The sequence below is a fragment of the Oryctolagus cuniculus genome, chromosome 14, assembly GCF_051225735.1.
Source record: "Oryctolagus cuniculus isolate XC-2025 breed Fujian yellow rabbit chromosome 14, ASM5122573v1, whole genome shotgun sequence".
Lineage (NCBI taxonomy): Eukaryota > Metazoa > Chordata > Mammalia > Lagomorpha > Leporidae > Oryctolagus > Oryctolagus cuniculus.
Window position 1 is genome coordinate 73,621,405 of NC_142880.1, and position 13,876 is coordinate 73,635,280.

General features: G+C 41.0%; 1 protein-coding gene across 1 annotated transcript in view; it reads left to right on the forward strand.

Annotated features, from left to right (window-relative positions):
* The window catches only part of ITGA2 (integrin subunit alpha 2), a 118,175-nt gene that overhangs the window by 34,156 nt on the left and 70,143 nt on the right, over positions 1–13,876 (forward strand). The window contains exon 2 of the mRNA XM_008262194.5: positions 7,861–7,978. Coding sequence (XP_008260416.4) covers positions 7,861–7,978 — 118 coding nt within the window. The remainder of the gene's footprint in view (positions 1–7,860; positions 7,979–13,876) is intronic.

The window sequence follows — 13,876 nt, forward strand, 5'->3', positions numbered from 1 at the left end:
CTGAGATAGGATTCATTCAGACACTTGCTCTATCCCTCTAAGAAAATGCAGTGCTCTCCCAGGATTTCCCTGAACTTTCAGGATGTGCACATTTTCATTCATTTGGCCTCCAACTTCCTGGCTGCAGAGTTTTTGTTCTCCGCTCTGTCAAGTCTGCTGTTGGATTTGACTGAGACCGCGCGTGCAAGCTCATACATCGGCCTGTTATTGTGTCAAGGGTGCAGCTGTTGGCATGAGGTTCACGAATCGGAGAAAAAGACTTTATTACTCACAGCAAACAGCATGAGCATCCTCACTCTGGAACCCCTTGCCCCACTGTAGTCTCACAGTAGTTACACGAAGGTGCCCAGACAGACGGGGGCACACAAAATGAATTTCATTATAGGAAAGGAACACTGAGCTTCGTTAGCCTGTTGTTTTATAGCAAGCAGCCAGCAAGCCTGCTCTTTGTCCTAGGGGAAGCTATTACCTCATCCTTTGATGTTGCCCATTATAAAAACAACACTGAGAAGTTGCCCAGATAAAGAGCAGTCAGAATCTAACATGCTCTGCTTACCCATTGTGTTGAGATAAATGCTACCCCCACCACATCAATATGTGTCTATCCTAGATTAACACCTAGAAATATTACCTTACTTGAAAAGAGGGTCTTTGTGGATTGCATTGAAGAGACTTGTCATAGGAACAAGAATGTTCAAGCTGTTTCTGGTGAGGCTTAGAAGGAAATGAGGAGTGTGATCTCGGAAACCTAGGAAAATGTGATCCCCATTAGAGTAGCTGAAAATGTGACCTGCGTCCCAGAGCTGTGTAGAAAGCATATAACTTTTTTAGAGAAGAACTTGGATATTTAGATAGGCAAATTTCTGAGCTAAATGTTAAAGGGTGTGGCCTGATTTGATTGTTCCTTGTTGAATACAGCAAAATAGGAGAGAGGTAACTTAAAGAAGAAATGTTGGGGTGGGCATTGTGGCATAGTAGGTTAAGTGCCACTTGGGGTGCCCACATCCCATATTGGAGTGCCTGGGATTGAATTTTGCTTCCACTTCCGATCCAGCTTCCTGCCACTGTACCTCAGAGGCAACAAATGATGACAAAAGTACTTAGTTTCCTGCCACCCATGTGGGAGAACCAGATAGAGTTCCTGGCTCTTGTCTTTGGCCTGGCCCAGCCTTGACTGTTACAGGCATTTGGCAGGGTTGGGGGTAGGGGGGCATGAACCAGTAGATAAAAGGTTTCTTTCTCTCTCCCTCAATCTGTCCCTCCCCTCCCTCTCAATCCCTTACCCATTCCCAGTCCTACCTCTCCCTCTTCCTCTCTTTCTCCCTCTGTCTCTCCCTCTGTGATTCAGTGTTCAGATAAATAAGTAAAAAATAACTTGTGTCAAGAAGAGGCTTTTTGTGCTCCACATTGTTCTTTAAAAAGAAGAAAGGTTGATGAGTTAGAGGAGGAGGAGAAAGAGGAGGAGTTTCTTAAACAAAAAAGAACCAGCATTTGATAGGCTTGCAATCAGGCTGAGAATTTTCCAGACTATCAGATTGCAAAAGAATATATGCTGGGTGTTTACATCCCACTGAAAATCTTGCGTTGAAATACAATCCCCAGTGTGATGGTATTTTGAGGTGTGTCCTTTGGGAGGTTATTAGGTTATATGAGTACAATCCCTATAAATGGGATTAGTGCTATTATAAAAAGGACCTTAAAGCTTATTAGCACTCTCTGGCTCTCTTTTCTTCTCTTCCTCTGCCTTGTAAGGCTGTAACAAGAAATCTTGTTATATATAACGAGAAGTCTTCAACCTGGAAGATGGCTCTCCCAAGAACCTAACTGGGCTGATACCCTTTTCTCAGACTTCTAGCCCCCAGACCTGTGAGAAATAAATTTCTATTGTTTAGAAACATCTCAGTCTCTGCTGCTTTGTCGTAGAAGCCCACATTGACTAAGCTACTAGCAGTGGGAGATTCGGTGTTTAGGAAATCACGCTCTGAAGAGAAGTCCAAAGATGTGGCTGGACACTCTTTTGATGAACAGATTAGATGTGCAATTCATGAATTCCTTCAACCATCTTGGCAGAGGCCAGAATAGAGATTAGATTTGGAAGGAAACATCTGTGAAGAAATGTTTTTGCCAGATCACATGGATTCTCATTGACATTCATCAGAAACCTACAAAGGAATATTTCCTCAGCCAAAGCACTGCCACCTTGGACTGAAGGGGACACAAAGGCAAAGGCCAGTGCAGGTGCAGAGAGCTGTGGTGCTCTCATGGGCCTGGGGGACAGAGCCCTGAGCAGCACAAAGGATTAGTCTTGGGCCTTGAAATCTCATGGTATTTTCTCTGTCAGATGTCAAATTTGTTTGGAACTGATGGCTCCTTTATCTCTCCAAATTTCTGTTGGAAATGTCTACCACATACCTGCCCATCATTGTATTTTGGAAGTAAATAACTTGTTTCCTAAGTTCATGGGTCCACAGGTGGGGAAGAATTTCACCGAGGATAGACCATAGCAAGAATTTCACTCATATCTGATAATCAGGATGAGATTTGGGACGTCTGAGTGGATAATATTTAGATGAGATTTGGGGCTCAAAGTTAATGCTATAGTGGATTGAAACATTTGGAGAAGTTGGGAAAGGTGATGAATTTATTTTGCGTATGATATGGACGTTGGGGAAACCAGATGATGTTCAAAAAGACATATCCATGTCTTAACTGCTGGAAACAAAGTGTGACCTTATCTGGAAAAAGAATCTTTGCTTATGAAATGAAGTAAGGATCAAGATGAGAACATCCTGAATTATCTGGATGAGGCTCAAGTCCAATAACAGGTATCCTCATGAGAGTGATGCCAATGGAGGTTTGGCACACAGACACAGGCAGTGTGGCCCCAGAGTTGGATATCAGTCATGTAAGCTCAGGTTAAGGAAGTCCAACTAGAGTTCCTAGAAGCTGGGGGTGGTAAGGAATAGATTGCTGCCTGCAACCTCAGAGGGAGCACAGCCCTGCTGGCCCCTTGATTTCTGACTTTTGGCATCCAGAACTGTGAGAACACATTTCTGTTTTAAGCCACTCAGTTTGTGGGAATTTGTGACAGTAGCCACAGGAAATGCATACATCATTAAAATGTGCAGAGGAGCAAGAGACTGTTGGAAAACTCTTTCCCAGCACACTCACTTCCTATACCCATCTCATTCCATTGCTTGTAAGGTTGAGTCTCATTAACTTTCCTACAAAATCATTTATTCAAGGCCAAGGGCTGGTATGATTGGAGGAAACCCAATTTTAGCTAAACCAACAAACTAAATGATAGTGTTGGGTGTCCCTGTTCTTCTGAAGCTTCAACCATACCCTGTGCTACTGCCCATCCTTTCTTTCCCTCTTTCATTGTTTTCCTTCCCGCAAAGTTCTCTGTCTTTAGTGGCCCTGCCTCTTAGTCACTGACGCCCTAAAAGTTGTATCTTTGCCTCACTTTATCAAGGATGTTTGCATATTTTTTAAAGATTTGTTTATTTGAAAGAGCTACAGAGAGTGGGGCTGGTGGGGAGACAGAGATCTTCCATCCCCTGGTTTACTCCCCAGATGGCTAAAACAGTCAAGGCTGGTCCAAGCCAAAGCAAAGAGCTTCATCTGGGTATCCTATAATGCGTGCAGGTGCACACACACTTAGGCCATGTTCCACTTCTTTCCCCAGGCCATTAACAGGGAGCTTGATCAGAAGTAGAACAGCTGGTAGAGCCGGCATTCATATGGGATGCCGGTCTCACAGGTGGTTTTACCCACTATGCCACAATGCCAGCTCCTCAGTGATGATTTTAAACAGAGACTATTCCTCTTTAAAATGTAAAATATCATCCCCATTAAATAGTAATCAGTTTCATCACTGTATTATTTGAAAGAACTGAAATGGACTGTGAAAACATCAATGTGAGGAAGGCATGCCGATTAGAGGGTGATAGGGAGGGAGGAAGTCAGGATGGGTCCAGGAGTCAGAGGATCTTGAAACTAAAACTCAGAGATGTGCAGAGAACATGGTCTCATCCATTCAGATTTCAAAGACAAAGTAGGAGAATTGGCCAAGATAACGGTGTAATGAAAAGAATTGTCATCGTTGACTTCAGAATCTGTAAATCAAATATAAAAACAGTCATGGTTGTAAAACAATAATTCTTAGGAACAAATAAAGGGTTTTTTTAAATAGGTAAATTAGTAGTTTTTAAAGATTTATCTATTTGAAAGTCAGTTACAGAGAGGAGAAGCAGAGAGAGAGAGGTTTTCCATTCCATGGTTCACTCCCCAATTGGCCGCAATGGCCACAGCTGTGCTGATCCGAAGCCAGGAGCTTCTTCCGGGTCTCCCACATGGGTGCAGGGGCCCAAGGACTTGGGCCTTCTTGTACTGCTTTCCAAGGTCATAGCAGAGAGCTGGATTGGAAGTGGAGCAGCCAGGTCTTGAACCAGTGTCCATATGGGATGCCAGCACTTCAGGCCAGGGCATTAACCCACTGCACCACTGTGCCAGCCCCATGTAAATTAGTATTTTTGAAAAGATTTACTTGAAAGGCAGAGGGACAGAAAGAGAAAGAGGAGGGTTTATTCCCAAATGGTCACAATGGCCAGGTCTGGATCAGGCTGAAGACAGGCGCTAGGAACTCCATCTGGGTCTCCTTCTTGATGAATACTCAAACAGACTTCAATGCTTAATTTTGTGGACAACATCATAGACAGTGTGATAGGCACGTGCAAAGACCCTCAGCAGCATGAGCTGGGTGTTCTCAAAGAGCCAAAGGGGAATGTGGCTGGAGAGTGGTGGGGAGTGAGGTCAGAGAGGTACACAGGACCTTTGAAACCATTCTGGAGAAACAAGATTTCATTCTCAGTGTAGTGGTAACACACTGGGGTATATTTTAAGAAAAAATATATTTGAAACACACACTCGGAGATTTTTCAATCTACCATGTAGTAATTTACTTCACAAATGGGCCAGGATAAAGCCAAAAGCCCAAAACGCCATCTGTATCTACCATGTAGGTAGCGGGAACTCAAGTACTTAAGCCATCACCTATTGCCTCCCAGGTGCGTGAGCAGGAAGCTAGATCAGAAGCACAGGGTAGCCAGAACTCAAACCAGGCTCTCCAATATGGGATGCAGGCATCCCAATCAGTGACTTAACCCTACTGCACAACAATGCTTGTCCCTATGTTGGATTATTTTAATCAGGAAGATGAAATGATGTGTACCATATTTTTAATCATGTTATATAAATGCGCTTCTAAGTATGTAGCTATACATGTGTGTATAAGTAAGTATATATGTACATATATAATAAAATTGGACTGTTAGGTATTAAAATGAACTTGTTTTCCTGACTTGTAAGCTGATGATGATAGACATACACTCATATGCATATTTAATACACATATGTATAGTCATGCCCTGCATAATGTTTTGTCAATAACAGACAAAACATATCCAGTGGTGATTCCATAAGCTTATATTGTCTGGTGACATCATAAACATCTTAGTTTTTCCTCTAGTGTTCTCACAGCAGTGAAATTGGCTGGTGACGAATTTCTCAAAATGTATGACCATCATTAAGGGCCTGTGTATTTTATAAATATATATACATATATATCATACATATATATAAATAAAATTTGACTCTAGGTGATATAATGGCACAAAATCATGAGGGAGTTCATTTTACCATTTGCTGAGGTCTAACTGAAAAATGAAATCAATGTCCATATAGTCACACATGTTGCTTCCAGCATTAGATGTTTTAAAAGTGGGAACAATTTGGCATCATCTCCCCAACATTTTACTGTATGCTGGCTAATTGATAGCATACTCAAATAGCTTTTATTGGGTTCTTTACAGTAGGGTGAAAATAAACTGTTGATTGGAAACACCAGTATTTGGGATGCCGATTCTCATTTTCTGCTTGGTTGGCCATGTCATTTTCTTTTGCACTTTATTTTCTCAAAAATAAAAAGTAGTCGTGCATATGAAAAATAGTAAGGAGAAAATTTACAAATGTTGAGTTGTGTAGATTTTTGCTACAGAGCATTTTAAAATTAATGTTTGTATTTCTTTTTGGCAGTACATATTTCTGAGAAATGAAGAGCTTTCTAGAGTGAATAAATCCCCAGTAGGATGACTTTGGCTCTTCGACAGACACATTAACTACTCTAAGTCCCAAAATTTCATCACTGATTCATTATTCCTTTGGAGCATTCTGCACGGTCTGCCCCCAGAAGTTTGAAGGCACAGTGCAAGAGCAAGTCATTTTCTTCCAGCATTTCAGTGCCTGAAACAATAGATTTTGAAATACTGCATAGTTTCAATGCTACCCAGAACGTGGGATATTTGCTGGTGAAAACACATAGTAACAGAGCTTCTGTGTTGACCTTAAAAGTCCATTTTTCAGTGTCTACAGAGATAAATATGGATCTTAAGTAGCATGAAACACGTTCACTTCTGCATAGAGAATATTAATCTACACAACCATCTGTCTATAGCAAAAAGGCCTACCAGCGTGAATGCTACCAGTGTCAGTGGAGAAATGGAATCAGTGGTATTTCCCTTTCCATAAGAAACAAGAATTTTCAGAAACGTCTGTCAAAGCCTCCTTGGTCCTTTTCTGTTTTAGATGATTATCATTTATTCTTCATTTAGAAAGAGGCCTTCAAAAGCTCAGCCACTTTTGATAGTTTCTCCTGGAATAAAACAGATATGGAACATTTTTGCTACATTTTCATCCTCAAAAGTGACCCCTTCAGAAGTCAAATGATAGAATTTTAAAGGAGCTGTGATTTTTGCATCCCTTTTGATGTAGTCAGCAGTAGTGCTCTTCAACAGACATTTCACGTAGAGTCTGCATCAGGATCTTGAAGGGGATTCAGAAGACGTGGAGGATACCCTACAGGCCCTGCACTGAGGCGGTGCTTGTTAGGAAGTACAAATAGAACTCAAATTCCTTAACACTGAGAGCTAATATAGTGGTTTAAAAGGTCAGGGTCGGGGCCACCACTATGGTGTAGTGGGCTAAGCCTGCACCAGTTTGTGTCCCAGCTGCTGCTCTTCTGATCCAGCTGTCCGGTATGACCTGGAAAAGAAGTAGAAGATGGCCCAAGTGCCTGGGCTCCTGCACCTGTGCAGGGGACCTAGAAGAAGCTCCTGTCTCCTAGCTTTAGATCTGCCCAGCTCCAGCTGTTGTGGCCATCTGTGGGAGTGAACTAGGGATGGAAGACCTTTGTCTCTGTCTCTCCCTCCCTCTCTGTAACTCTACCCCTCAAATAAATAAATCTTAAAAAAAATAATAAAAGGTCAGGCCCTTGAATCAGTCTTGTGTTCAAATCCTGCCTTTAACCTTACCACTCTCCAACTATGATATTGAGTCACCTCCTAGAGTCTCAGAAATCTCTGCAAAACAAAGGTGATATCCGTAATCACTTCCTGGGGTTTCTTGGAGAATGAATAAGCTTGTAAATCATGCATATCAAACACTTAGCCTGGTGTGAGACCTCAAACAAGTAGTCACACACATCGCTTAGAAAAATGAGCTGTTAGCTGATTTTGTCATTGTGCAAGTATCATAGAGTGCATGTACACAAACTAAGGTGATTACAATGTCTCTAGGTATATGCTGTCATGGGACCACCATGATATATGTGGTCCGTCTTTGACCAAAGCAGTGCATGACTGAATTTTGAAAGCAGAAGTTGCTGCTACTTGTGGAAACACTGTTAAGAATAATTATGAGGTCAAACAAGCTTTTTAGAAAAGTGGCCTTTTGAAACTTACATTATATACTTATATTCACAAGGTGTAAATATGTACTATGCTTTCATTTTTTTCTCAATAGGCATTTTAAATTGTTTGGCATACAATGTTGGTCTCCCAGAAGCAAAAATATTTTCTGGTCCTTCAAATGAACAGTTCGGCTATTCAGTGCAGCAATTTATAAATCCAAAAGGCAACTGGTAAGAATATTCTCTTCTTATGGTTTCAATGAAAGTACTCGGTAGATTTAATATTTGAGTGCAATTTCTTGTTCTAATTGGTGAATGATTATAGTGTTAATGGGTAGGTTCTTATGGAAGGCTCATTTTTTTCAGAGTTGACAACAGCATGTTTATAATTAATGAAAGGGGTAAAAATTGTGCCTTTAAAAGCCTGGCTGGAAAATTTTCTCAACATATTCCTAGCAAATTCATGAACCAGTTTTGATTACTTAATACATAGGTAGGTAGACAGATACATTTATCTGGATTCCTTATCATGTAAACTGATATTCATAATTGCTTTACAAATTACCACCTTGTTAATGCTGTCTTTGGGCTACTTCTAGAGTGTAGAAGCATTCCCTGAGTCCTTCAGCAAGGTCTTGTCTACTTGTTTCTTCTAACTTAGTAGTCTTCACACTTTGTGATGACTGTTCCGCATCAGCATCAAGGCAAGATTTACAAAGGTGACTTTCTCTATTTTCCCCACAAAGTGCTCCCAGTGTTCTAATGCTGTGGAATGGTTACATTTATAATCCATGGCCTTTTCTACCCAGGTGGAAAACGACTATCTCGATGGAGATTGATATGGATATCTCTATTACTGGTTTAAGTTTCCTGTCATCATAATGTAAATAACTCAGGGCAATCAGATGCCTCTGAAAGTTGTATTTAGGAAGAAGAGCTGTAGCTCCTGTTCTTCAGAGTTGAAGCCCATTTGTGCAGAGGACCTGCCATGGAATTCTCACCTCCCTGTTGCAGCAGAAGGTTCCAGACAAGTCCTACTCACCCTGGAACTTAAGATCCTGAATTTCACTCTCTAGAGTTCTTGCCAATGATTAGCTGATCTGTTGTTGGCTTAGCAAATAAGAGCTGTAATGTATAATTCTTTCTCTGTTTGAACTTAGATTTGATGCTCTTTAGAAGTGAATTCAAAGAAACATTTAGAATCCAAGTTATTCTCATGTTGGGGCATGCCTGTGTGATGGGGAAATGAAATCGCTGTGTGAGAGAGTAGTGTGTCTCAGAATGCATCTTGGAGGGGGGTGCATCATGAGGTGGGTTTATAATGGGTTGATACGAATAGGCTGCAGATAAGCACGAACTAATATAAGCAGACTTAGAAAACAATGTATGTTGGGATAGTTTATCAGTCATCCGCAAGGATAACAGTCTGGTTGGAAACCCAAAGATGAACAATTGCTGAAATTATTTTGGATATGAGAGAGAGTTACATCTCTATCACTTACCAAATTTTGCTTTCATAGCCATACAGTAGTAAGAAGGCTAGAAAGAGGGTATGATCACCATTGGTCTCGGGATTGAGCAGATGAATAATTTTGTATATCTGGCTCTAAAACTTTCCAACAGACTCCCATATCAGACAATCTAACCAGCATTTCCACCTTAATGCCTAGTAGATACATCTAATTTAACTGAGAACACAGATCTGATTTTCTATATCAGCTACAAAGACCAAAACTTAACTCCTTTCTCTTCCCCACCATGTGTCTTGTCCACAAGCCAGTGCTGTTAACCCTGTCACCAAAATACACATTGTTTCTGACCAATTCTCACCAACTCTTCTGTATCCCCACCCCACCCCACCCTACCCCCAGACAGGAATCAAGAGTAGCTTTCAGGTACACCTGTAACAGCTTGACAACCTGTCTTCTGCTGTCCTCCTTACCCTTCATTCTTCTTCTCACTTCACTGCAGTCAGGATGAACTTTGAAAAACATGATTCACTTCCTTCTGTGGCTTTCTCCTAGAATTAATAAATTAAAATTCCTTGCAATACCCTCCATGATCTGAGGTCAGCCTTCTTCTCTGCTGTTTCCTGTGCTCCATACACCATATCTTTGGTCTCTGTTTTTTGAATATACCACACTCATTCTTATTTCAAAGCTTTAGCACATCTTTTTCTGAAGAGTCTTCCCAAAGATCTTCACTCAGCTGATTGGTACTGCAGGTGTCTCCTCCTCACAGACCTTTCAGAAGAAGCATTTAAATAGCCCCACATCATACCTCCTCATCAGTCTCTAGCCTTTATGAAGATTTGCTATCAGTTGTTACTATCTGAAATGATCTTTGTTTGGATGTTGATTATCTGTCTTCTGTCCTTGTCTCTGAGTTGAGGGATATTGTATTGTTAAGTGGTGTGTACTCAGCTCCTAAAGCATCCTGGCATCAAGTAGGAAATCAATAATTATCTCTCAAATGATTGAATGAAAGTCTGGCTTCCAAATGATTCATCCTTGGTACTCTACAAAATGAACTCTAGTAGACTGACTGACGAAATATGGACTACAGCTCTCTGTTGTGGCCCGGGAGGGCAGTGGAGGATGGCCCAGGTGCTTGGGCCCTGCACCTGCATGGGAGACCAGGAGGAAGCACCTGGCTCCTGGCTTCGGATTGGCGCAGGGCACCGGCTGTAGCAGCCATTTGGGGAGTGAACCAGCGGAAGGAGGACCTTTCTCTCTGTCTCTTTTTATTGTTTATAACTCTAACAGTCAAATAAAAAAGTATGGACTAGGTCTGTTTCCTAACGGTGATCTAATTGATATGGCGTTTGAGAGTATCCTTTTTATATCTGAGAAAGATCCACCATTGATAAAGCTTCTTGGTTGTAACAGAACTCAACCACTGGCCATGCTGCAGGTTAGAAATTAAGACCAAGTGCTGGGAAAGTGAGAGGCAGCCATATCCCCTGCCTCTCTCTGAGATTCCCTATTTGCATCTAAAACATTATTAAATGACAAGATTATCAGTAGTTGGGTGAAATTCTGGTGCTGATAGGATGAGGTCAACACTAAATCCTGCCTTGACGTTTTCATGATATTCTTAAAAAATATATGAACACGGGACAGTGATTTTGAGAAACAAGGCACCATCTTACTTTTGGTAGGCTGCTACTCTGAACCCTAGTGTAGAGCTTTCTGGCAAAGTGTGGTATTAAGCTTAGTCTCAAGGCCTTACCTCCCTCCAGCCTATGTAGAACCACGAGGAATACAATCCAACAGAGAGGAGCAAGAAGGGAAAGCACCTGTCTGACCCGAGGGGCTGAATTACATGGAAAAGAGAAGCAGGAAGGAGACAGAACAAAATTTGACAAACCTGTATGACTGGTTTCTTTCACTGGGCTGTTGTGTAGTAAAAAAGCAAAGGTGGCCAAACCACGTGCTGACTTTTTAATCACAAGGTGAACACTGTTTGGGGTGCAGAAAGCTCAAAACATGGACCTTGACTTTAAGGAGTGGGGAGTAGAATCCATGAGGAGGATTTACGTGCAGAGGAGGTGACTAACATCATATAGAAGATAAAACAGGTGCCAACCCCATGGGGTTAGTGGTGCTTGAGTTTTTCTAGTGTCCCCAGTGATAGAAACTTCCTGTCGAGCTCACTTTTTCTTTTTAGAAAGGGACAATGTTTCCTTGTAACTTGTCATTAGCCTGGCCCTGCCAAGGGGCCTTGTTGCAGAGGGTGGGGGCTATGGCCAGGATCCAGGTGAGTGGGTCAGACCCTCCCAGTATTCAAGTGGCCCACAGTTACGACAGGCAGCCTCCATGACTCTCTGACTCAAGGAAAATAATCTGCAACTTGGAATCCAGAGTTGGCCATTTGTTTTGACAGTTGGCACTGTGCCCTCTACCACTCCTAATTTATGACAATAACACAGATATTATGGAAATAGCAGATGTGGGAAGGACTGTTTAAACATTAACTTTTCTTCTGATACTAATCAAGTTAGCCTTGGGCACAGAAAGTGTATTACTATGAATCCCTCTAATAAATTGAGTTTTCTGTCTTGGATTTATACATATTGTACATACACCACACACACGCACGGACGCACATATATTTTTTTACTGTTTTATTGCTTATTCTGAAGCTGCCATTCGGATAACTTTTTCCTCTGCTGATTTTGACTTTCTTTACAATGTCATTTTGAGCCATGGCTTCATCCCTCAGCCCCTTCCTTCACTCAACCAACAAGCTTAAGGCTAGAATCAGAGTTTTCTTAAGTCACACTCCGTTATTTCTACAATACAATTTTAATGGTTCCATATGTTCCATGTTCCAAAGAATTCGTAGGCATATTTTACATGAGGATCTACAAGATTTTTAACAATATAATCTAGACTCTTTTGCTACTTTTAAATGTTTGACTTTTATTACACTATGGACGTTTACTCTAGAAATAGTGCGGATATGACTTTGATAGTTCTTTTTAACAGTCTCAAGTGGGCTGGATTGTTTAAAAAGCAAGATGACCTCCCAAGTAGAGCTGCAAAGCAGCCCTGTGACTGTTGGTCAACTTGTGGCCTGTTTCCCCTACAGGGAAAGAGGGCCATCCTGCCTGGGAGCCCTCATTTAATACACAGGATGTCCGAATGCAGATGATGCAATCCTTATCACAAACAATCTACGAAGGATTGAGATGTTTAAAATCATTTCCTGGAGCTTGTGATGTGCACGGTTTCTGTTTGCCTAATCTGAAGGCCTGTCTTGAGAAAAATCTGAGCTCATTATGTGACTCAAAAACTATATACAACTAGAATCACTTGTGTGATGAGGACTGACTTGTAATTGCGGGTATTTCCAGTTGCAAAATTTCATCTTCTTGCTCTAGTCAGGGCAAGTGCATTCTTATTCCTCGAGAAGACAGGAGAAATATAATGAGCATGTGTCATAGCTTGAAAAACTAATAATACATGTATATAGGAGCTTACACTATAGTTTTAACTTTTTAATAAGAATTTTGATAAATTTTAATAAAACCCCATGTATGTTGACAATATAACAGATTGTCTTCCACACATCTATCTAAAAGATCTTTGAATAAAAATAAAGAACTGTTCAAGTCTATAAATGTTTCAAAGGTTATGTCATATGTTACCTTGGTAATAATAATAATACCTGATATTTACTGAATACTTTCTTTGCAAAAGACATAATACTCATAATGATGCATGGAGCTTTGTGAAATTACTACCCCTTTTACAAATAAGACTGAGATTCAGAAGGGTTAAATGACTTACCCTAGATTACAGTGCTTTAGATTATCAAAGAGTAAATCAGTGAAAAACAGAGATGAGATGTTTCAAATGTATATATTTTATAAGTATCCAAGAAAGGAAGTGGCAGGGCATAAATGACATTCATAAATACTAATTGTTTTATTTTAACACAGACTTTATAAAGCTAAACTTTGAGAATTTTGAGTCTCAAGTTCTCTTAGAGAATTTCTCCCACCTTTGCTCCATTGTCTTTACTGGCAGATGTCGCCTGGGCAAGGATGATGGTGAACATCCATCTTTTCATCCTCTCATAGACGGGGGCTTCTCAGGTAGATCAGGAATCAGAACAGGGTTTTGCCTCAGCTTCCCTCCCCACTCCTGGGGTAACTCTAGCAAAGTCACACAGCCCCTCTTGAGTACAGAGTACTGTCCCTACCCAACCAGCATGTTATGAACACCTGGTGTGGGGACAAAGGGAAAGCACTGTGAAAACTACACTGTCATGCAAATGTGAGCTATTCTTACTAGCACTAAGACACAGGAGGAAAATCAAGTTTTCATAGCTCACTTCTCCCTACCTCTCTACCCCGGCTCCTCAGCCAGTTCTCATCTGTCATGGGTTAGCTTCCATGCATATTGGATTAGCTTCAGTCCATTTCTTCCTCTTCTTGGACAAGAATTGTATTCCAATCCCCTTTCCAAAATAACCGTGTCTTTGTCTCTCATTATGGCCCACAAATATTAGCCAAGATCATCCTTTATTTCTTTTTCCACAGATAAAATTCTCCTCTTCCTAGACTGTCCCGGCAGTGCCATTTAACATGCTTATTGGATTTATTCACATGGTTTGCTTTTA